This window comes from Crinia signifera, chromosome 3 (assembly GCF_055691185.1).
Source record: "Crinia signifera chromosome 3, ASM5569118v1, whole genome shotgun sequence".
Taxonomy (NCBI): Eukaryota; Metazoa; Chordata; class Amphibia; order Anura; family Myobatrachidae; genus Crinia; species Crinia signifera.
This window is the reverse complement of record NC_139219.1, coordinates 277,249,083-277,275,454: the sequence shown is the minus strand read 5'-3', so window position 1 is coordinate 277,275,454 and position 26,372 is coordinate 277,249,083. Positions and strand designations below refer to the sequence as shown.

The window sequence follows — 26,372 nt, the reverse complement described above, 5'->3', positions numbered from 1 at the left end:
AATATAACCCTGATGTATATATATATATATATATATATATATATATATATAGCAGCGTTGATTCTGGCACTCACTGCATAAAGGGATAACCGGTGCTGGTGCCTTCCGAAGAACAGCCTAATGCTCAGCATGCTGGAGTCCTGTATACATACGGGATGCGGCGGCACTCAGCCAGAAGGAAACAGAGGTACAGCCTTTAAGACGCCAACGTTTCAATATTTAATCATATTTTGCTGCCCTGACGAAAAATATGATTAAATATTGAAACGTTGGCGTCTTAAAGGCTGTACCTCTGTTTTCTTCTGGCTGAGTGCCGCCGCATCCCGTATGTATGTATATATATATATATATATATATATATATATATATATATATATATATATATATATATACAATCCGTGGGTTGTTCGGCACTCTTTTAAAAATGGACAAATGCATACCGGTGCCTTCCCGGATGTTGAAGTATATGACAGGATCCGGGGACCTTGATGGGGTTACCCCCGGAAAGGAGGCGGCACTCAGATGACTTTTTAAAGATATTTGTAGAAGTTTATAGTATACAAATCAAAACATAGCCGTGACCAATATATATATATTTGTGTGTGGACGATGGCAATCAGAATAAATAAAGCCAAAGGCAATTCAATGCCAACATTTCAAAACGGGTTTAGTTTTTTCATCAGGGGTTCACACCCTGATGAAAAAAACAGTTTTGAAAAATTAGCATCAAATTGCCTTTGGCTTTATTTATTATGAGTGCCGCCATCCACACACGAATGCATAGGACTTGCCACACCAGTCTTATCTATGAGGGCACCGGCTATTAGGTTTGCAGGACACCCGCCAAAGGAGTGGAGTGCTGCTTTCTTCAAAAAGCTATATATGTATATGCTCAATGTGTATAAAACCTAGGCAGTGAGAAGAATAAAATATAAACCCCATTGCGGTGTTCATCCTACTAACAGTGTTTCTTGTTTTTTTGTTTTTTTTATTGCATTAAGTACAGTATGAATCATTTCCATTGTTTGTAAAAGATCTTGCACACACAACTAACAGTTGTGTTTAGATGAATGTGAAGCTCATTCAAGGGGGGCTTTCACATTAATTAATTCACTATCTATTTTCTGTTGGTAAACCATTGCAGAAAGGTACAGGGGATCAGCAGCAAGAGCTTGTTGAAAATTGAGAGAGCAGACAAGAGTAGACAATCGCAGAAGAGAAAGAATAGTATGCAGAAAGATGGCCATGGAGATTACAGAATCGCAGAGGAGACAGAAGAGGATGCAGAGAGAAAAGAGAGGAGAACATGGAGAGCAGAGCATTGTAGAGGAGACAGAAGAGTATGCATAAAGGATAGAACAGGCCATGGAGAGTAGAGCATCACAGAGAAGAAAGAAGAGTATGCAGAGAGAAAAGAGAGGAGAACATGGAGAGCAGAGCATTGTAGAGGAGAAAGAAGAGTATGCAGAGAGAAGAAAGAGCAGACTTACGAGAACAGAGCATCAAAGAGGAGAAAGAAAAGTATGCAGAGATAAAAGAGAGAAGAACATGGAGAGCAGATCATTGTATATGAGAAAGAAGAGTATGCAGACAGAAGAGAGAGAGCAGACCATTGAGAACAGAGCATCCTAGAGGAGAAAGTAGAGTAATTACAGAGAATAGAAAGAAGATCATGGGGAGCAGAGCATCCTTGAGGCGAAAAAAGAGTACGCAGAGAGTGGAGACAGCAGACGATGTAGAGAGTAGAACATTATAGTGGAGAAAGAGAAGTATGCAGAGACAATACCATGGACTGGAATGGCATGGAGAGTGGAACCTCACATAGAATAAAGAAGGGCATGCAGAGAGTAGAGAGACGGACATATAGAGGATAGCATCACATAAGAAAAAGAAGAATATGATGGAGGTAGAGGAGCAAAAATGACATGTAGAGGAGAACATCTCAAATGAGAAATTGACTTGTTTAGAGAGAGAGGAAAGAGCATGGACTTCCAAGAATCACATATGGATAATGAAGAAATAAGGTGATGGAGAGCAGAATGTTACAGAGAAAATAGGTAGAAAGAAAGGAGGAAAAAGAAAAGCAGGGGGAGCTGAGAATAACAAATGAGAAAGAAGATCATGGAAACAAGGGAATTAAGGTTATGGAGAGCAGAGCTTGAGAAGAAAGAAGGGTATGTACAGTACAATTGAGATTCCAGGAGAAAGAAGAACATGGAAAAATACAACATTATAAAGAAGAGTGATGTCATGAAATGAAGCAAAACTACATTTCTGAGTGCAAACATTATAAAATAATAACAAAGCGTAAAACAAAAAAGCTATAAGGCATTTAAAGCAGCGAGGATCACTAAAATCACTTTTATTTCCAAGAAATTGCAAAACATGTCATTAATTTGAAACCTGCTCATTTCATTTGGATGGGATATGGTAAATAGCAAGTCACATATAACTGCATGCATTTACAAGACTAGCTGAAAAGATGAGCCCATCGTATTGAGCAAAACTTCTCAAGTCTCAATCAGTTAAGATCAGTTATATTGTCTTCTCTCATTATCTCCCCATTATGGGACTGTAGTGGACACCTATGGAGGAACAATGCACAGGCCTGGAACATTTTGTCTCTGGCTTATTGGAGCATAAATAACATAACTGACACATCCCTGCTGTATTTTTGGCTCTTCAGGTTATTGGCACATAAGACAGCGCTTTTCCTAAAATAAATAAATGAAGGCGACCGTGGAGCAACATAACTTGTCTCTCTTAAAATAGAGCCTGACTTAAAACATGTGTTATACAGTGCTCACCCCTCTGTGATCAGAATTATAGGCACCGGGGGCTAGCAGAGAGTACAGTTCTCTATGGATTCGCTTCCCTTTGATAATAATAACTACTAGTCACTAGGTTTCAACACTACATTGCCATTCTGGCTGCTCAATTTACAAAACATTCTTCTATCAAGAATCACCATATTACACAGCACTGTGCCATCAGAGATCTTTGCAGGGAGAGGGAGCATACAAATCAGACGCAAGTAGCAGCCTGTTCAGCAAGGTGACCAATCACTGCTGACCACTGCAATGAGCCTGCTTTCCACATGCAGAACCCATATGCATGCTGGGAAACACAGCTGACAGTAATACTGCAATACACTTGTAACGTAGAACTGCTGTTTGTACATGCTCTAGGCAGGTGAATCCAGGCTTAGCCGGGTATTTATGGCTTTATCTGCACACCAGCAATGTACTTCTTACCTACATGTCCTATTAAGGTTTTCCAAGAGTCTGCTGGTGCAGGAAAGACAGTTGGCAGTGCCTCAGGGGTAGTAGTGGCACACTCAGCGGGGGAGGGGGTATCTGCAGGAGGGTTGCTGGAGTCTTCATTGTGAAGATATTCTCTGTAAGAAGCACAGGGACATACATAACTGTCATGTACAAGTGTATTGGTGGTCACAGAGTGGATTTATTTGCAAAGTGAATGTATCAAGAGAGCACTCTGCAACCCCGTATGTAGTTACAGTGACTCTGCCATCTTACTTCCCTCAGGCCATGCTGCACGCCAATATGGGTATTCAGAAGGGTGTTTATTGACCCGTGTGCATTCAATATCTACTTTTTTACACAAATGGCGCATCTTAGGGGACGTTTCAATACATATCTCAGCAGCTGCGACACAGGCGACATGTACTAAAGCATAGCTGAATAAGGCCCAAAAGAGCTGCCAATAGAATAAAGTGGAGACCCGATTTATGAACACATACATCTATATAATACATATATTGCATATACCTAAGACTGGGGGCCTTATTTTGGTTCACTCTTTCTGACAAAATCCTTCTTAGATGGACAAAACCATGTGCACTGCAGGGGGGCAGATGTAAAATGTGCATAGAGAATTAGATTTGGGTGAGTTATTTTGTTTCCTTGCAGGGTAAATACTGACTGCTTTATTTTTACACTGCAATATAGATCTCACTTTGAAGTAAAACCCCACCCAAATCTAATTCTCTCTGCACAAGTAACATCTGCCCCAACTGCAGTGCACATGGTTTTTTCCATCTAAGAAGGATTTTGTCAAAAAGAGTGAACCAAAATAAGGCCCTGGGACTTGATTCAAAACAATATTTGCTAATAGCATTTATTTTTATACATGTATCCTATACAATGAAGTAATTCATAGCGTTATTCAGCATGGCCATGAGGTGCGATTAGCTGTCAGTTGTGCTAACAATGTGACTGACAGCAATCACACTTGCGAAATAGAAGGGGAATTCGGGATGCTTGGTTTTCTGGCAGCATGGGAGAATTCCTAAAAATTCAGGGGTCTTCCGAATATACTGGGAGAGTAGGCAAGAATGGGCTCTATGTTCTTCATACCAGGTACAAACATAGACAGCTCTGAGACTGGGGGAACCAAGCTATGCAGGAGCTTATTGTACAAAGTGATGCCTTTACCAACTGATAGCAAAAGTAAACTGCAAATTTCTTCATTTTGTGGTCAAAATCACAAACTGGTCAGAAATCTAATTTTCAGAGAATAGCTCCACACTACAGGTAGTATAATTCTGCTTTCAGACCGCAAAACTAGCTTTGACCAGGTATTTTAAAACGTTTCTAAAAACGGGTCTGCCAGGCCAGCTAATACCCCTTTCACACCGCATGCCTTTAAACTGGATTTCAGTGCAGTTTTTGTTCCTTCACAACACTAAACCCGTTTTAACCCACAGAAAACAGTGGATGAAAAAAAGGGTCTGAAACGGGTAGGACCCTGCTTTATTACCGTTTAGAAATACCAGTTCAATAGAACCAGTACATTCACTCTGCACCTTTCAGACTGCACAAATTACCGTTTTAAAAACGGTAAAAAAACGGCAAAATAATGGGTAAAAAGTGCGGTCTGAAAGGGGTATGAGTTCCATTGTCTGAGATTGTGATTGCTGCGCATCCTCAAAATTCACAGTATTATGCGATCATCTTGTATTTGGGTGGTACCTACTTAATAAGCACATCCGCACAGATAAAGCAATCAGACTAGTGGACAATGGGGGCTAATGTATGAAGCAGTGATAAGGGCAGAGAGGTGAGTCCGTGGAGAACTTATCCATGGCAACCAATCAGCACTAAGGGGTTTATTCTAGTTCATTCTTTCTGACAAAATCCTTCTTAGATGGACAAAACCATGTGCACTGCAGGGGGGCAGATGTAACATGTGCAGAGAGAATTAGATTTGGGTGAGTTATTTTGTTTCTGTGCAGGGAAAATACTGACTGCATGATTTTACACTTCAATATAGATCTCACTTTGAAGTAAAACCCCACCCAAATCTAATTCTCTCTGCACAAGTTACATCTGCCCCACCCGCAGTGCACATGGTTTTGTCCATCTAAGATGGATTTTGACAGAAAGAATGGACTAGAATAACCCCCTAAATCTCTAATTTGCATACTATAAAATGATACAGAACTGCTGATTGGTTGCAATGGGCAACTTCTTGACTGGCTCACTTCTTTCTTATCACTGCTTCATAAATCTGCCCCTATGTGTTTTTCTTCCTCTGGACAAACACACATAACAATAAATGTTTGTTAAAGGTTACATACCGCATTCACTTGGCGCTAACAGAGGTTTTTATATGTATTTAATTGGTTTGTACATTACTACATGTGACATGTATTTTACCTGTTGTATTACAAACAATAAGCAATGGAACATGATAATATAACTGCATGCTAATAACCAGGCGCCAACTCCAAAATGTCAACTCCAATAACGTCAATCGAAGGCAATACATAAAATGTCAACAGCAGATGCCTTTTCTCACCACAACTAGTATGGATACGTGTATTAAATGTGGGGTACACTGTATGAGTCTGAATAAATACAGCAATAAGCACAGATCAAAGGGGAATTTGGTAAAAACAAACAAAAAGCTGAAAGATAGGCCTAGAGTGATTGAAAATCAATGACAAAATAGCCATGTTTTTCATCCTAAGATTTCTCATTCAATTACATTAGACAGTTTTATTACCAGTGTGTAATCTCTGGCAGGAAGGATGCATACAATAAGAGGGGACTCAGCAGTTACTGCCTCTCTGCCAGTATACCACGACGACAATGACATCAATTTCTACACCGCTTAAACTGCTGCTATTAATCTGCACTATTCCTTAGCCCCAACGCTAGCCTGAACGTTCACTGCCTGAACAATAGAGAATCATATCTCATAGGCTTTTATCTCAACAGAGCACTTTCCAGGGTCAGACTGGCCCACAGGGGAGTCGGGGAAACTCCCGGTGGGCCCCACTGCCTCCTCTAGGTTCCAGACTGTGCACTGAATAACACATTATAAATATGGAACCTTATACTGCACAGGACTATGGTGTATTTTACTGTTATTTATCTGGTACAGTATTATGCATTGCATGCCCTAACAGCATTTACTATGTATATATTTATCAAGGGGCCCTAATCACACACTCTCTAATTGTTAGCCAAACTTCTGTGGCAGCTGGCCACACCCTCTCTGGAGACTGACCACACCCCTACACGTGGGCCCCTATGACTGCATTCCCCTGGTGGGCCCTTCAAGCATCAGTTCGATGCTGGCATTTACCAATCACACTACCTTAATGCCTATACACTGTTGTGTGTATGACAATCACAAAATTGTTGTGTGACATTGAGAACTACCATATATACTTGAGTATAAGTCAACCTGAATATAAGCCGAGGCACCTAATTTTACCACAAAAAAACTGGGAAAACTTATTGACTCAAGTGGGACCCTCAGTCGAGTATAAGCGGGGGGGGGGGGGGGGGGGGTTTCAGCATAAAAAATGTTCTGAAAAAGTAGGCTTATGCGCGAGTATATATGGCCCTAATTTTCCCCTTTGAAAAGTCTCATGGAAATGGCAATTATCACCACATTTTTTAAATAACTACCCCATTAAACAGAGCTTTACATCTTTTTCTATAATGGACAGCAGTATGCTAAATTTACCAAGCTTCAAAAAGCTTGGCTCCTATTAGATAAAGTCATCATCAGATGGGATTAGCTGCTGTAACCTGTGTAATGCAGGATTGTCAGAGAGTAATCTCTGGTTCTGTCTCCGGCAGTTGGATGGTGAGCAGGCGCAATGACTTCTCCGGGGTGCTAACATCTTCCCAATGGAGAAGCCAGTTTGCCAGGAGTATGATAAATAGCGCAAATAGGTTGGAGGTGTAAGATGCGATTTCAGTTGTTTATATAACAAATGAAGAACCTGATAAATATTAAATATGTCCATTAAATGTAGTTCAGGAAAATTATTAGATCATAATAGAAGGAATGAAAAGAAGAGAAAGCATGTTAAATATGTAAATTGTGTATAATGGGACTGAACATTGCACACACACACATACACACACACAATGTGCATTATCCATTTCAGCACTCTGATTGCCAGTAACGTGATGACTAGAGATGAGCCCTTTTTTGGGTTTTGGATCTCCCTTCGGGTTTGGGATCTGGATTGGTTTTGGCAAAACCACCCTTGCGGGTTTTGGTTTTGGATCTGGATTTTTTTTGGAAAAATTGCCAAAATAAGTGATTTTTGGCAGGGCCGGTGCAAGGCACTGGAGCGCCCCAGGCGAGTCGGGGTGGGGGCGCCCCGGTGCCGGGGGGGGGGGGGGGGTGGTACCTGTCCTGCGGCGCTGTGTATTTAAATCTGGCGGCGGAGGCAGCGGGGGTTCCTGCAGTCCATTAGAAATCACGAGCGCTATCCGCCGGGCTATGCGGAAGCGCTTCTAGTGTGAAAACACTGGCAGCACGCTGATTGGCTGAGATCAGCCTGCGCCGTGCTGCCAGAGTTTTCACACTAGAAGCGCTTCCGCATAGCCCGGCGGATAGCGCTCGTGATTTCTAATGGACTGCAGGGACCCCCGCTGCCTCCGCCGCCAGATTTAAATACACAGCGCCGTAGGACAGGTACCCGGGCGGCACAAAATGCCGCCCTCCAGTGGCCGGCGCCCTAGGCAAATGCCTAGATTTGCCTAGTGGTGACGCCGGCCCTGATTTTTGGCCTGTTTTTGCCCCTAAAGTATTATTAAGCTCAACAACATTAATTTCCACTCATTTCTAGTCAATTTTGATCACTTCACAGCTCACAAAATAAATTGTTTTCATTGACTGTAGTAGGGCCAAAAGGTAACACCGAGGTAACTGGATGACTTAGGCGACAGCAATGGGCATCACATACATGTGGAACTTACACTTCCAACCTAGCACATCTTGGAAGCAGAGCAGCTCTGCAGGGGCAGACAGGGTGGCAGTTTAATAATCTACCCCCCCAAAAAAGAGCAAAGAATCCAAAGATGTGGGCCCTCCCACCCACCCTTAGTTTTATTAGTAGCTGCGCTCCTCTGTTAGAACCTTAAAACAAGTACCAAATCCCCCACACTGGACACTGGATATATGTCGTCACACTGGACACTGGATATATGTCACACTGGACACTGGACATATGTCATCACACTGGACACTGGATATATGCCATCACACTGGACACTGGATATATGTCATCACACTGGACACTAGAAATATTTAGTCAAACTGGACACAAGAAATATGTCGTCACACTGGACACTGGATATATGTCGTCACACTGGACACTGGATATATGCCGTCACACTGGACACTGGATATATGTCGTCACACTGGACACTGGATGTATGTCACACTGGACACTGGATATATGTAGTCACACTGGACAATGGATATATGTCACACTGGACACTGGATATATGTCGTCACACTGGACACTGGATATATGTCGTCACACTGGACACTGGATATATGTCGTCACACTGGACAATGGATATATGTCGTCAAACTGGACACTGGATATATGTCGTCACACTGGACACTGGATAAATGTCGTCACACTGTACACTAGAAATATGTCGTCACACTGGACAATGGATATGTGCCATCACACTGGACAATGGATATATGTCGTCACACTGGACACTGGATATATGCCGTCACACTGGACACTGGATATATGTCGTCACACTGGACACTGGATATATGTCGTCACACTGGACACTGGATATATGTCGTCACACTGGACACTGGATATATGTCGTCACACTGGACACTGGATATATGTCGTCACACTGGACAATGGATATATGTCGTCAAACTGGACACTGGATATATGTCGTCACACTGGACACTGGATAAATGTCGTCACACTGTACACTAGAAATATGTCGTCACACTGGACAATGGATATGTGCCGTCACACTGGACAATGGATATATGTCGTCACACTGGACAATGGATATAGGCCGTCACACTGGACACAACCCGTTACAATGGACACTGGATACAGCCCATCACCCTGGACACAGCCCCTGGACAATGGACACAGCCCCTGACACACTAAACACAGCCCCTTGTATTATGGACACTGCAGCCCCTGTACACAGTGTACAATCAGCAGCACTGCAGCCCCTGCGTGTGAGCACTGCAGCACCGAGTTAGTTAAATCACACAACACAGGGCTCAGGGCTAAATAAATCACAACACAGGGCACGGGCCACAGGGCACAGGACAGCGGGCACAGCCCCTGGCACACTGGACACAGCCCCTTGTATTATGGACACTGCAGCCCCTGTACACAGTGTGTACACTCAGCAGCACTGCAGCCCCTGCGTGTGAGCACTGCAGCACCTAGTTAGTTAAATCACACAACACAGGGCTCAGGCCTACATAAATCACTACAACACAGGGCACGGAGCACAGGGCACAGGGTATGGAGCACAGGGCACGGAGCACAGGGCACGGAGCACAGGCCACGGAGCACAGATTTTCCCACCCACTCTCTTCCCTCTCCTAGATTGGAGTGAAGATGGCGGGGCGCGCGTGTGTCTTTTATAATATCCCGGTCCCGCGAGAATCCGACAGCGCGATGATGAAGTTTTGCCTCGTTTTTGGTCCGTAATTCAGGCGGGAACTCCCTGACTCGAATCATGATATTCGGATCTGACGGATCATCTCTTGTGATGACCACAGGAATAACACAGTATTCAGGGAATCAAGGAAGCATAACGAACGTAGCAGGTATCAATAACCCAGCTCATTCAAGAAGCCCACTATTACTCATAGGAAGTATTTATAGTTTGGTGACAGATGTACTATTATTATTTGCTTCAATGAAGATGAACACAATACAAAGAAGACAGCCTTTTGTTAAAAGCTGTAGCATTGAGAGTATGCTCAAATTATCATGCAAAACAATTCTCCCTATTTTCCAGGGCTGGAAATGTTTGTGTCTGCATGTCCGGTATTAATTCTTGGAGTTGCATGAATTAAAATGTATTAAAGGAGGGTTGGTGGGTGGCAAGGTGGCCAGGGGGTCCCTGCGGCCCCTTAACAGTCAGCGACCTGCTCTCTTGTCACACTGTCTCCGGGGGGCCTACCCCGCTCTCCCCGCCTGATCACCCCATGTCCCAGGCGCCATGAAGCAGCCATGCCTGTGCAGCAGCGCCGACTGCGATGGGCAGCAAGAATAACTACTCTGGTGAGTTATTCTGGGGGGTGAGAGGAGGGGGCCCCCACAATTTTTGATGTTTAGGGCCCCCACAGACCTTAATCCAGCCCTGCCATGTCGACATTTACATGTGTCAACCTTTCCATGGCAACCTTCTGCGTGCAATGGCCTTTTGTCACTGTCAACTTTTTGGTGTCAACCTAGACATTGAGGACCTAGACATTGTCAACCTAATATACCACACCCATACAGTACATATGAAACTACAGCAGTAAATACAGCAGAAGAAGACTGATTGGGCGTGAGCATAAATAAATATCCAGGTTTCTTTCCTGATTGGCTGATGTGACAGCCTTTGATACTAGGCAGATTAGTTTTGTGTTGTTTGTTGTCAATCATTGTTTTGAGCCAATTAGAGCTCTGGGGTTGTGCTTTATAGTAAAGATTATTTAAGGGGAAGCAGTTTTTTTTTCTGGACAGCCTCCCAAAACCTTGTTTGTCACTGCTTTGAATACTGCTTCTTTTTCCCATTAGGGGAGGCACAACCTGGTGGAAAAGTGCTGCATCTCAGGGGCTTCTTGTGGCACTGGGTGCTCCTAGTGCGGGATAACTCAGGCTGTGCCAATGAGGTAAGTCCCCACACTAGAACAGGGCACATTATAGCCATCCCAAGGGCTAGGTCATTACAGTCATCCCAAGGGCTGGGTACATTGCATAAGCAAGAACTGATATTGAAGTGCCTCCTGGCCACCTTTCCTCTTAGGTTTATTAGAATTGAATAAAAAGCTGCAACCTTTTGAGCCAAGCTGTTCTGTGTCCATGTTGCTATTTCACTTATAAATAGAAGTCTCATTCAGGTTGGTTAAGTTAATTCGTCAGTTTTTAAAATTGTGTACATTAATTTTATCTATATGTATGTTAATAGTTAAATATGGTTTTATTATTAATAGGATAATTGATAATAGTTAGGAATATATCGATGAAGCTCTTATGAATCAGGAAGAGATTTGCACATATTGGAAGTCTACTGTATGCTCAGTTGTTTGCTGTCTGCCATGACTGCTGACTTTAGTAAGGAATACGAGTGGCAAATATTTTTTTTGCCTGCTTTTAATAAGAATAATCCTTAGATGGTCGGATTGTTAGAACAAACAATGATATGAATAATGGTATGGTAGTAATTCCCAAAGGCGCTACACAAGTAATCAAAAACAACAAAAGTCAAACACAATCTCATAATCTACTAAAGACAGCATTATATGGACAGAGTGAGAAAGAACAGATGAAGCCAGAGTTTCATTGCTATGTTCCTTTCTGGGAAGCAGGGTGTTTGGTAATCAGATTTGGTTGAACGATTGCAATTCCTATTTTTAATTTTAACTGCTTCTATCCAACATGTTTTGAGGCTGATGCAGAGTTGAATGCACACCTAGCTGAGCAATGTATCTTGCTTATACATATATTCACACTCATGCTCCATAAATGGGTACGTGCAAGAACCTCACTGCAAAGTCACAAGTATTTGGAGTGCATTTACACTTACGACCAGGCAGGAGGAATGGTGGGGTGTGCAGGGGGCGGTCTTACATAGTTAAAGTAGAGGAATGGCTGAATGCACATAAGCGAATGTACACCTGATAAGTTAGCAGTATGGGCGAGAAAGAATGGATCTTGGTAGGTTTTCGCCTTACATGTAAACATATATGTGACATTGGTGTGTATTCAATGCTATGGCGGTGAGCTATGATGGCGAGCAGTGCCGATAGCCCGATGTCAGAGTATTCTACTGCTTCCCCTTCACTCACTGTTTCCACCTCTCTGGTTCTTTTCAGCGAGGTAGAAACGGCGAGTGTGCCAATTAAAATGGCAGGGCTTGCCACAAAATGCAGCGAACTTGCTGCATTTGCGGTGAACCTCGCTGTTTAATGATCATTTCTCCCAAACATTGAATACGGCGAGAGGGGTCGAACGGGGAGGATGGCTTTTCTTTGCCGAAAATAAGCACCAGTCATCGTAGGCTCCATTTCCTGGGCGGTGTCCTGCCCGGTGGGGCTGCTGTGACACCTGTCACCAGTGAGAGCAGAAGGCGGAGAATAAAGCCTCCCTGCATTGTCCAGGGATATAATAAAAATCGGAACGGTCCGGACCATATGTCCCCATGTCCCCTGTGAAAGCTATCACAGGCACCCCACCAACTGGACACCCCCCAGACCGGAAATTATAAGGTCCGGAACCCAGAGTTTGATAGTCCAGTCTGGCATTCTGGGGTCAAGTCCAGTTCCAGTTTTCACTTAGTCCCTTCTGCCTCATCTGAGAAAGCATGGGTCTGACTAGTGAAGAACGATACATAGGATATATGTGTCTGGGGGCAGGTATATGTCCACTGAATCGTTATCAATACACCCCCACCCACCCACCTTAACTGCGCTCATATAGAGTCCAGTCATCCTGCAGTCAAGTTGTATTATAGATCTAGTAGGGTTAATATATCGTGTCAGGTCGACTTAAGCTAACGCCACAAATAGCAGAATTTATGGGCCTAAACTCACCATAAACAACTGATCTTAAACTATAAGATGTCAGCACAACATATAATTACCCAACCACACTAGCTGCGCTCTAAAGCCAATGAACCACTGGACGGATTATTTTAATCTCTGCATCCACACATACTTGGGTATCTTCAGGAGAACACAGAGTAACCGAGAGGGGTAAGCTTGTCAGATGCATTTGTTATAGTTACTCTGAGAAGGGCAGAAAAAATAAGACAAGGTCAAAACATTTGTCTCATCTGAGAGAAAGAAATTAAACGGATTCAAATCTGTATAGTAGAGCAGCAGCGGAATGGATGAAGGAGAGGGCAACAACAGCAGCAGCCAGCTTGGTGCTCCGGAATGACAATAAAATTATATATAGGGAAAGGTCACTAACATTTATGAAAAATAAGGTTTTCTTTGCTTATATTAAGCTTTAGCATAAGGAAAGACATACAATAAAAGGAAAAAGAAAGATCTGAATAGGGCAACTACTGAGACACCAAAGAACCCTGACAATAGAAGCAGCATATATAGTAGACAGTGATTAGGAGAAAGCTGCGCATGCATTCAGTCTGGTTATTGAATGGTAAATGCAAGGGCGGCTCAATAAATAAGGTTTAAAGACCTCTCACTGCGTACATTTATTCCACTCATACATATGTATAGTCAGTACTATGGCCATGGTACAGATTATTTTTTCACATAGTCTCTATAATTTTCTAAGCATCTGTTCCAGCAGTACATCAAGGCATCTATCACAAGATAGGAGAAATCAGTGTAAAGTGCCTGAAGCCAGGACACGACGGCTGTAGAACTTCGTCATCGGTTCTGAATCGCCTTCCATCCAGGTGCTTTATCAATTGTCCAAACAGATGGTGCCAGGTCATTGTCAAGTATCATCTGTCAGGGACGTGCTTGACCAGCCGTATCACTGCTCATCCAGAATGGCTGCACCAAACCCAAAACTGTTTCCGTGAAATGACATTATCACTGTATACCTCTACAAGTTGACAATGAATTTTAGCTGCTGATGTGCCCTTTAGATGCAGAAATCTGACCACACTATGCACCTCAATGTATGGGAGTGAGAGTGCTGTATTGTTTTCCTATTAACTTACTATTATATGAATGTGTTACCGCTGTAATTTACTATCAGAGAACCCTTGTACGATTCTATTCAAAAAAATGTGTCTCCCTCCCCAAAGTAATCAATTTGCCTCCACTTAAGTAGTACAATGCTCCGGCCATCTATTATTTGAACATGCACAGTCCCGTAGCCCACACATGTCAAGAAAATATTTGTATCTAGAACCGTACTGGGCATATGTATAAGTCAATAAAAACGACCACACTTGTACAAGAGGAGAATCTTTACATCTGCAGTACATATTTGGTGCACTGGGGACTGCATAAATCCATCCTATATATAATAGTACCATTATGTTTTTGAAAAAAAAAAAAAGTTTGAAGTGATAAATTTAGCTTACACATTTATCACTTATATTACTTCTGACCTTTATCACTTATAACATGTAGTTTATTACAGAACAAGCCATAGTGATGTGGTGAAATCTGAATTAAAGGGACAGCATGCAAAATAAATGAAAACGACAGAAACATGGTTCATTCCGATTTGGGGGTAAATTTACTAAAGCTTCTAAATAATGAAAAAAGGAGAAAAGAGCAACCACACAGATTCTTTTTATAATTTTCTGGGATGTAAATGAGAAATGATAGACATAATGTGATTGGTTGCTATGCGCAACTTCACCTCTTTTCATTTTTAAAGCTTTAGTAAATGTATTCCTTTATTGAAAGTTTACTGTGGTTTTATTAAACTTTGGGTACAGGGAACTAAAAAAGTCTTCTATGAACTTTTACTAAAGGCGGAATGTGTACAAGAAGCACTTATGAAGATAACAATGATGCCAGTCATACTGTATGTGACAATGACATCATGTGAGTCAACATATTGTGTTCTTCTCATGCTGAAACAAAAGCGGTAGAATGAAGATTAAATGCAATTTAAATAATGTCTTCTTAAAGAATCATAGGAGTCACCGAAGCTACCAAATATTTTACCCATATTGGCCAAAGACGCTACACAGTTTAAAATAAACTTTGAAAAAGCACCATAAAATACTATGGAAATGATCATTATTTTATGCAACACATTTAAAAAAATGGCGTTTGAGGTGTGATACATCACCACAGTCTATGGGGGGTATTCAATGTGACCCTGTCCCATTCTCGGTCTGCTTGACCGAAAATTTGCAGGCAGGATTCAATGTCCCGCCTGCAGCGGGACGAGAAGGGGGCGTGGCCGGGAGCTGCGGTCGGGAAGAGGCGAGCTGCAACCGGGAGCTAATCACTTCCCGGCCGTTCTTGGCAGAAAGAGCCCAACTGTTTGTGAACTCTGGCTCGTTCTGCCGAGAAACCCTGTTCAATGATGTCAGGGATGACAGCATTGAATAGGGCCCCGCAGCCATCTCACCCGTCGGGAGATGGCTGCGGGTGATTGAATACCCCCCTATGTCTCAGACAAGAAACTCCTGATACACATCGATTAGGCTCCTGTCCAAGTTTTTCTTGTCTACCACCGTATCCATAAACTTGGACTGGGAGCTGCTAAGTCGATGTTGGCTGCTCTTATTTAAGCTGCGCCAGTTCAGCCTACTGAGCATAGCGGAGCAAGAAAGGAAGCCATAGGCTTATGCAAAAGAAATGGATGGCTGTGACTTACTCAACTGTTTATATTGCACAAAATGTCGACATCCAAGTGGAATGTGTTTCCCTAATAATTTCTATGACATGCCACAGGCAATAAGAAGATTGAATACTAAAACACTGCCATGTTGCTGTTACTGCTGCATAATTACACCACATAAGCTTTATTAGGCAAATCTGCAGCGTGCTGTTTTCTTTCTATTTGGGTCAGAATTTTGCCTTAACCCAGTTAGCTGCTAGAAGTAATACACATGCAAAGGAGATTTACCGAGGAGACCACAGAGAGTAGGGATAAGAAGAGGCGAAGGGACACAGATAAAGTTCTGCTGAGAGAGCCGTCGCACTGTAGACAAAATAAACTAGATTAACAATTAAAATTTAGCCCTCAGCATCTGACTGATCAAAAAAAATAGGCGCTGTGAATAACATCCAGGATATGTGATCTGTCTTTGAATACCACAATATAATTCTGTAGCAAAGCACCTTGGGCTCATCAATCTTAACTACACTATGGGTGAAATTTAACAGGGTGAGAGATTCATAAAGTGAGAGATTTGGTAAGAAATCTCCAGTTTTTTTAAAGCGGCAATCATTTACACTTCAATATCAAACTGGTTTTGCCGTGTAAATGATTGCCGCTTTAAAAAACTGGAGATTTCTTACCAAATCTCTTACTTTCTGATTCTCTCATCGTATTAAATTTCACCCTATATTTACAAAACCATCTTCTTCCAATGTATAACTTATGGTTACTCCTGTCTAACTGATGACACTAGAGTCACATCCATAACAGTTAAAATGGTAAACGATATCAAGGCATAAGCAAAGAAGACGCTTTAATGCATGATTGGTAATTTTGGGGTTCAAGACCTGTGTAGTTAAACCCACCTGCACTAGATACAGGAGGACTTCCTGCAATCCCAGTATTCAGGGAGAAATACCCCCCCCCCCCTCCCCTCTGAAATTTGGGACTAGACAAAGTTTTAAAGTGCTAATAGATTGGTAGAGCCTTAAGTCAATGCGTATCTACCATCAGCTCAGCTTCTGACAGACAACAGCGGTATGCACTGTTTAAAATAAGAGTCTGCCATGTTACAAATTGCTGTGTCACTGGTGTACTTGGGGAAGTGTAAGCAGATCTAATCTGTCTTGACTGCAAATTTGGGAATGTTGCTAAGAGTACGCAGAGGATAGATTGTTGCCGGTGGGGGTTATGTGCTCCATTGCGGGGGGGGGGGGGGGGGTGTTACTTGCTCCATGTCAGGGGGTGGGTGGGTTACTTGCTCCATGCCAGAGGGGGGTTATTTGCTCCATGCCAGGGGGGTGGGGGTTACTTGCTCCATGCCAGGGGGTGGTGGGTTAGTTTCTCCATGCCAGGGGGGGGTGGTGGGTTACTTGCTCCATGACAGGGGTGGGGGGGTGGGGGGGTTACTTGCTCCATGCCAGGGGGGAGGTGAGTTACTTGCTCTATGCCAGGTTGGCACTTCTGGGTAGCACTGGGCACTCTGCACTTTCATGACAGACGCTAGAGGTAAAGGAGCACCTCTAGCGTCTGTTTCCTTCACAGCAGAGGCCATATTTGGAGGGACTTAGGGTCTCCGTCAGCATGTGGAAGCCCTATCCGTTTCCCCCATCCCACTGCGTGCGCCACCCCCCCCCCCCCCCCGCACGTTAAAGGCTATAAAAAATGTAATTGCAGTTAATGTGCTGGCATGTTAACGCGTTACCTTGCCCAGCACTAATATATATATATATATATATATATATCATATCGACGTGCCACATGGATGCTTTAATGGCCTTTGAAAATAATGTTTTGCCCATTATTTTTTATCTGTATTAGTATTGTTTATTATTACAGTGCCTGTGACTGGTTGCCGGACAGTCACTTTGCACATGAACTTTGGGGGTCATTCTGGTTCACTCCTTCTGGCAAATTCCTTAGAGTTAGATTTGGGTGGGATTTAACTTCAACAACTTAAGTGAGCTATATATTGCAGTGTAAAAATAAAGCAGTCAGTATTTTCCCTGCACAGAAACAAAATAACTCACCCAAATCTAATTCTCTCCGCACATTTTACATCTGCACCACTGCAGTGCACATGTTTTTGTCCATCTAAGAAGGAATTTTCCAGAAGGAGTGAACCAGAATAATCCCCTTTATTTCCAAGAGCTATATAAGACCTGAATGAGGAGAATACCAGCAGAAGCAAAAACAATCAATATACCGCACAATTTACAGAAGAAATCCCACACATACTATTTTGTTCCTTCTGAACAAAAAGCTAAGTATATTCTTAAGCATACACTTATGTTTCATACCTATCCACCTACAAATCATTATCTTTAATTAAAAATGGATTCGGAGGGGAAACAAGTATGGCTGCATGTCACAATCAAACTATTAACTGGAAGGCATTGATGACCTTTCGGTGCTTTGAACTGTGTAGGAAACATCTTTGGCCGTACAATAGTAGGAAGTAGGGGAGGAATTTACAATACAGTACTTGACAGGATTGAGCCCACAAATCATCTATGCTCAGGCCATCATATTTCATGTGGCTGTGGTTGCCATGGTTGTCACACAGCACTACAACACTGTGTAAATGGTTCAGGACTATAAAAAAAAATAGTTCATTGTAACAAAAAAAAAACAACGAAGAAAAAAATGTTTCTGTTCGGATTTCTTATAGTCTGCCACAGTGCTTTATTTCAACAAAACAAATCTTCTTTCTTCATGGTACTGCTACTTTAAGTAGATTGGACTATTTCATCTCTGAAATAACACACACAGTGATTACACACAAATATCAAACAGGAAAAACAGTGCTCATTGAAGTGTAACCGAAATGGCGCAATTGAGCAATCATGCCAATACAGACAAAAGGGAACTAAGGAATCAAAATAGTTTTTCACAGCATTACTTTGCCATAAATTATCCCCTGCTCCTGTTATATATGGCACAAACATATTATGCAACACTCAATGTACAGAATATTTAATAATTGACATCAGACGTGCCAGGGATGGGCTGGACCAGAAGGCTGGGGGTATAAAACCCCTGGGCTGGTCGCCATGAAATGTTTTGTGATAGCCTCTCTGTCTATTTGGCAGCAGGCACACTGTCTACTCTAAAAAGAATATTTGTCTTACATGGCTTACAGGGTGTGGATCAGCTGGTCACCAGCAAGTTGTTAGACAGTCATTAGGTCGACACCATTACGTCGACATGCATTTAGGTTGGCATATGTCTAGGTCGACATGCAAGAAGGTTGACATGAGTCTAGGTCGACATGGGTTGGGTTGACAGGGTCATAAGGTCAGCAGTCATTAGGTCGACATGGGTTAGGTCAACAGTCAAAAGGTCGACAATGGGTTTTTCACTGTTTTTTTGACCCGAATGTCGACTAAGTCAACATGGACACAGGTTAAAGTGCACCGTGTCCCCTCGCATCGCTCACTGCGCTCGCCATGCTTCGAGCTCGGTGGCTCGCTACGCTCGGCACACTATTTTCTTCTCCTACCATGCCCTAGTGGATGGTAGGGCATGACTTACCACCAGTCAGCACATGTCGGCTCAAAAAACAGTAAAAAAACCCACGTCAACCTTTTGACTGTCGACCTAACCCATGTTGACCTAATGACCCTTTCGACCTAATGACCCGGTTGACCTAACCCATGTCGATCTAGACACATGTCAACCTAAATGCATGTTGACCTAATGGTGTCGACCTAATGACTGTCTAACAACTTTCTGGTGACCCAATGACCGTATCCCGGCTTACATAGCCTATGGAAGTCCTGTAACCTCAGCAAAATGAGGGTAATACATTGTGCGGTCACTGTATGTATGGCATAATAACACCAACTCATTCCCTGAGTCAGTGCATGCACTATTTCTCTGTGAATTCCAATGCAGGACACGCTAATACCCCTGCACCTCAGACCTGGGCTTATGGCCCGGTCGACCTGGGTTGAGGCGCTGTGTGGAAGCACTAAACCTTATAACCCAGGTCGACCAACCCTGTTTATAAGAAGGGTTCAAAATGGGTCGCCCTGTGTATAATGAGTGCCCCAGGTTTAATGTGAAAGTGCTGGACCCAGGTCGGAGCCTTGCCGGAGCCGGTATTGTGATCCTGGGACCGAAGGGCATTGCGATCTGAAATCGTTATGAGTTAGTAGTGGATATACACATTGAACATCACACGGGGGAGCGGGCAAATAGAGAACCGGATGTCTGCTGAGCGTGACTATCCCGACTCTGGGGGTAATTCTGATTCCTTCGGAACGTGGCAAATTGGGCCCCATTCCGATGGTTGGGAGACTGCCTATGTGCATGGTCTTTTATGCGCATGTGCAAGTCCCCTTTGTGAACGGCTTCAGCGACTTGCACAGTTCACAGGGAGCGGGGCGAGCCAGGGGCGTACAGCATGGGGTCAGGTGTCGCCCATGGGAATGATCTGCATTTCATGGGCGTCATCACGAAAACACTGGGCATTCCAATTGGTACAGGGGCGGGATTAAGTGGGCCAGGGGTGGGCTTCTCTCATATGACATCCTGTCTTCATTTTGGTGGCCCTCCAGGAGAAATCATTTGATTATCGGCGACCATCAAATGATTTCCCCTGCAGCTTACCGAGCCAACCAGAATAAGCCCCTCTATGTGTGGCAGGACCAGCCCAATAACCCAGTCTGGCTCTGCTGTGGATATTCAGCAGTATTATAATGATTAATAACAGTCTGAAGAAACAAGTTAATGAATGTTGGAAATCAATAGCTGACCACAGTGATTTGTGATGTTACAAAAAGAAAAAGATTTGTTTCTATGAATAAAAATTGACAGCTTTTCTCAGAAAACAATGCAAGGTTACCCATGATCTATGGCTTAATCACACTGAGGGGATAGAATACATACAGCGTGTTTGTGTATTTGACGGCTCTTTCACTTTTTTTTTTTGCTGAAGTAACCTGGATGGTGCACAATGCATCCTAATAGGAATATAGAATAAGAATCTCCCTCATCTCAGAGCTGGTGCTAAATGAAAGTAATTTTATGGAGAGGAAATGGCCGTGCGTCTTTCTTACCACAATCTCTCTTCTCAAAATTAAATGCAAAGTCGTTGCAGTGCTATGAATTGTCCTTTCCAAATACCGACCTCATAGCTCCCAGCTTATGTAGAGAAGTGCCCCGATGCTGGGCCAGCTCCCCTACTCCCAGCACTGGAGCAGCAGTGTCAGGGGAACCCAGCTCCAGGCAGCTCTGGGATCAAATGTCTGATCCCAGCGCTAATAGTATAGGTGGCGAAGCGGCGGCGGGGAGCATTGCGGGGGACGGATTGGTGTTTTAAAATTGGTGCCAATTCGCCCACCAATCCAAAGCACCGCTAGCTGCTGATTGAATGGCCTGCTCAACAGTGTGTTGGATGCAGCGAGACACTGTGCCTGAAGCACGTCGATATAGACAACAAAAAAACTCATGTCAACCTTTTACCATGTCAACGTTTTCCATGTCGACATTTTGCTTGTGTCGGTGTTTACCATATCGACTACACACATGTGAACCTTTTTAATGTGTACACCTAATGCATGTCGACCAATAGTGGTTGCCCTATTGACTGCTGACGCACACGACCCACACCCCATGTACGTACACAAATGCACAAGCAGGTATGAAAGGAAAAGAACATTTTTGCTTTGCTTTTGTTCTTCATAAACGACATACCTCCTACTCATAGACATGGTGCACAAACCACAAATTCACATTCAGAGATGTACGAACACCAGTTGCAGATGTGAATTTGGAGGAGTCTCTGGTCCTCTGCTTGTGTAAAAAGGGCCCGATTCGGACCTGATCGCGCGGCTGAGAATTTGCAGCAGCCAGCGATCAGTTAAGCCACAGCCCTACTCCAGTGAAATCCCGCCTTGCAAATGAATGTGCTCGGTGTGCGCATGGATGTGTGCAGGTGCACATTCATTAACACTGTGCAAATATGTTCAAAATCTTTCTTTGGCTCACCGTTGAATGATTAGGGCACAAGTCATTGCAGGTGCCGAATAGACTGAGACTTACCCGATGCTGCGATGAAAACAGGCACATCCGGGCTGAAGATGTCGCCACAAACCCTCACTAACCCGGCTTGGCACAGCTGCATTTTCCCCGACACTCCAAGCATTTTTCCTAACACTCTGAAAAACCGATTGGTTTCCACCCCCACACGCCCATCACCTTATGAACGGCCAGCAAAGTTGCACGAGTTCATTGTAGGACAGCCTCACGCATGCGTACTGTGAACTGTAAGCATGCGAAGTGTAGCGATAAATTGCTCACGGTGCGAATTTGCAGCCATGCAATCGGCTGAATCTGGCCCAAAGAATCAACCATCCAACACACAGCAACTTTTTGATAAGCCCTATGTATGTAATTGCAACCTCAACCTGTGATATCCCCTTGAAAGGTCTACATCAGGCATTCCCAACCACGGTCCTCAAAGCACACCAACAGTGCAGGTTTTGTAGATATCCAGGCTTGAGCACAGGTGACTTCATTAGTATCTGAGGGATTCTGATTAAACCATCTGTGCTGAATCCTGGATATCACTAAAACCTGCACTGTTGGTGTGCTTTGAGGACCGTGGTTGGGAAAGCCTGGTCTACATGATGCCTCAGCTTGATGGCCACTCCACTGTTACCTCCTACACGCGGTCCAATCACTTTTCAAATAAATTGTCAATGCGACTGCCATTGCCAGGCCATTGGGGCACATGCACGGTGTACAAGTCACTTTACTGCGTCCACGTCTCAGTCAGACTCATCGTCGCACATCCATATTATTCCATTTTATCATCACAAATGTCAAAATGAACTGAAATGATATTTGTGACACATTTGTAAACTAGACTTGTCCATAAATGACATTACAGTACTATTGCATGTATATATATATATATATATATATATATATGTAGTCCTCTCCCAACAGACCATTACAAGGTGTGAAAATGTGTTGTCCATAGGAATCCTTTTGGTATAGTTAAAATGTGAAAATACATAAACCTGAGTAAATGAAAGGCGCCTTACAAAAGAAGGAATTCTGTATACACAGCAACCATACCCAGAACAGGCCCTTGATTACGGGAGCTGAGTGACATTGATTTTTAGCAAATCTCCAAATTGATGACATTCATGATGAGACTCTTATACCAGCTCCTCACAAGGGTCATCAATCAAGATCCCGCTCCCCCAGCCGTGTACACACATATGAAAGGTAAAAACACACCACAGCAGCACAAATCAATATATATGTCTGAAGTAATATCTGTGCGATAGGTTCTCAGGTAGAGAAATGTTTTACGAGCCAGATGAAGAGATACCTCCAGTCAGCAAACCGTGGATGCAGCAATAACAAGCATCTCTACATGTAACCATTATTACCGTGGGCTCCTGCAGCAGCACACTGACTGAATAACAGGACACCGTAACCATAAATGTGCATTGCAGTGCCACAGGGGACATCCGGTCATCAATAGTATTTACACATAGATTCAAAAAGGAAATAAAAGTATTTATTAGCCTTTAACTAGAGACTGATTCCAGCAGGCCTCCTCTAATCATCAGGCTAAGTAGAGGCGTGACAGTGATTACCGTAGAACTGCTGCTCTCTCAGCCTCATCGCAGAGTGCCACCTTTGAATAATTTTATATCTATTTATAGCTGTATGCAATTGTCAGCTATACCATATGCCACATTTTCATCTATCTATTATCTATAAACATTTACAGCATCTATTGTGTCTCTAGATGTTTACCAAATACAGCAGGGCAGTATGTTAATAGCTGTTTACTATGACAGTACATGAATCCAACCAAGCAGTGCTCAATATACACTGAAACATATGTATCTGGCTATTTGCCAGTAATAATGTGCTACCGGATTTATTCCTAAGTAACTTGTATAGGACCAGCCATTGTGCTTTGCCATCGGGAACAAAAAGTAATTAAACAATACTGGGTAATAGCAGGGGAGGGGTTGCCCAGAAACCCCTCCTCTTGGCAAGTGCCTTAAATGATGACAACAATAGCTCTGGTATATACAGTAATATCAATAGAGCTGCCACCGCACCATGCAGTGTAAGGAACAGAGCAGAGCTTCTGCACATGCCTAGTGTATCAGCTTCTTCTACCATATATACTGTATGTGTGGATCTGAGCCCTCAAACGTTGCACTGGACCAGAGAGCAGCTACCAGGAGGAAGAGACAGGAGCCTTACCATGAATTGGGAGATTGTTGTGAGCTTAGAAAGTGCTGCACTGTTTCTATTATGTTTGTGTATTTATTTATGTTCAACCTTTTCCTGACCACTTATTTAAATGTTTGAAAGAGCCTATACTATAGACCATCTGTACTGTTAAATATTAATACTGTATTTCATACCGTATCGCAGGGTTGCCGACTTTTCGAATCTCCGGATTAGAGACCTTTAGCAGGAGTTCAGGGGGCGGGGCTTGAGCGTGGTGCCATTAAAATGATGCGATTGTGACATTTTATCTCCGCCCCCTCCTCTGAGACCCGCGGATTGTGGCATTTAAATGCCAAAGTTGGGGGAAGACGGCCGCGATCGAGGGGGGCGCAGTGGGGATTTTCAGGAGACTCCCAGCCATTCCGGGAGGGTAGGCAACCCTGCTGTATCCAGTGTATAAAAAGAACAATATTCAGGGCTTTTGCCACTCCCCCAGACTCCCGTACTAACTCCAAATGAACTGCAGAGTTCGAGATTTTGTATTACATTTGGAAACCCCCCCTCTAAAAATCCTGCCTTTGCCACTGATGTAAGAGGGCCCTGCTTGCAAGCGTACATTTACCCAGCTAGTCATGCCATGACATAATGCAAGCAGGCTACGCTAGCACATTATATGGCTACCAGTCCAACGTCCAGCATATTATGGCTGCATACTTTATCACCAAACCATTCAGCAGCATTATTTTGGGTGAAAACTCTGCTGCGGTCCAGTCCATGCACTCCATGTTTCACCAGAACACTTATATAGTGAAAAATAAAAATCAGGAAACTATTGAAAGCATTTTTTATTGAAAAGCAGGTGAAAAATAAGATGTACACCTAATCTTCTTTAAATTGTGACTCCAAATTCAAGAGAGCTGTTACATTAATTGCCTTTTACTTTATTTTTATTATTATTCATAAAAGTTTTTTTAGTTTTATATTTATTTTATTGCTGCTTATTTAATTTTATCATTTATTATTATATTTTTTTTTCTTATTAATATCTTTTTCCTTAATCTTTCCTAACTTTTTTTATTCTATATCTTTTCACTGGTTTCACATTTCCGCTTTTTTCTTTCAAACTGTTTTGCTCTCTTATTCCACACATATTTCTAAATAATCATATAATCTAATAGTGCAGCCGAATATATTTTGTAAACTGTATCACTGCCATTCATTAAGAAGGTAATGTAGGTGATGTCACAGATATCTCTAGCCTACCTTTTAGTCCTGTTTTGTGTGCCCATTTATCATGTAATATTTTCCCCCCAAAACACGCATTTTTGAGGGTTAGACGCAAATATTAAGTACCACTGGCATATATGTAGAAGTGATCGCAGCAGGAATCTCCGATAGGTTTCTATAAGGGATTTGATGCTGCCTGATTTACCGATATCTTATGGGCTACAAACTGCACTGCCCCGCCCCGCCAGTAGGTTCAGCACTAGCCGTGCATGCGCAGGCCCCGAGGCATCCGGCTGAGCGAATTGCAGGTATGGGCTCCTTTCGGAACTCATATCCCTAAGTGTGCACGGACATACATCCTGCTGATAGGATCTCATTGTAAATGTGATCCTTGGGAAATGGGCCCAGTATTTTTAGAGCTTGACCAGATGGCATTTATTCACAGATCCTGCTGCTTCCTTACGGGAAGGAATACAGATTGAATTGCCGAGGTCAGACCCAGAAGTGCTACGTTTCACCACTACTAACTAACCTAGCAGTGACAACATTTGTGAGCACAGCTGATTTTACGATCTGTTACCTACAGCACAACAGGCCCGCGCCTCTTCAGACATAATAACCTACTAGCCCTCCACCTAGGGGTACACTGCACTAAACAATAAAGTTAACAGAAAATAATGATGGTATTGGTGCCAATTAGGTGAAAAATTATTATAAAATATTTATTAAAACAGGAAACATGACATACCATATTAAAAAGGGGGTTGGCAATAAAAAAAAAGAGGAATAATGCCGTTTTAGTCCAGTTCATACGGTACCGTATTTATAGAGTTCACTGGTTAATGGGTCCATTCCTATAATGTCTCCTTATTATCAACAGGTTAATTGAGTCCAATATATCCAAAGAGGCCCGCGGTAGGTATTTTATGGAGTAGCACTCTCCCGTTTTGTATATCACCTCCGTCCGAGTTAGGGTTTTGGGTAGGCCCTAGATGAAAAATGCCAAATGGTGGCCGATGGTCAAAAGTGGACTCTGGATATGGAGACTGGTCCGGATCCAATAGTGGAGGGGTAACAGGGTTCAGAACTGGATGTAGGTTATCCTCTTAGT

General features: G+C 43.0%; 1 protein-coding gene across 2 annotated transcripts in view; it reads right to left on the bottom strand.

The window, feature by feature from the left end:
* The window catches only part of NGEF (neuronal guanine nucleotide exchange factor), a 133,635-nt gene that overhangs the window by 35,423 nt on the left and 71,840 nt on the right, over window positions 1-26,372 (bottom strand). For both annotated transcript variants that reach the window (XM_083178135.1, XM_083178136.1), the window contains one exon: window positions 3,255-3,397. In XM_083178135.1, the coding sequence (XP_083034261.1) occupies window positions 3,255-3,397 (143 nt within the window). The remainder of the gene's footprint in view (window positions 1-3,254; window positions 3,398-26,372) is intronic.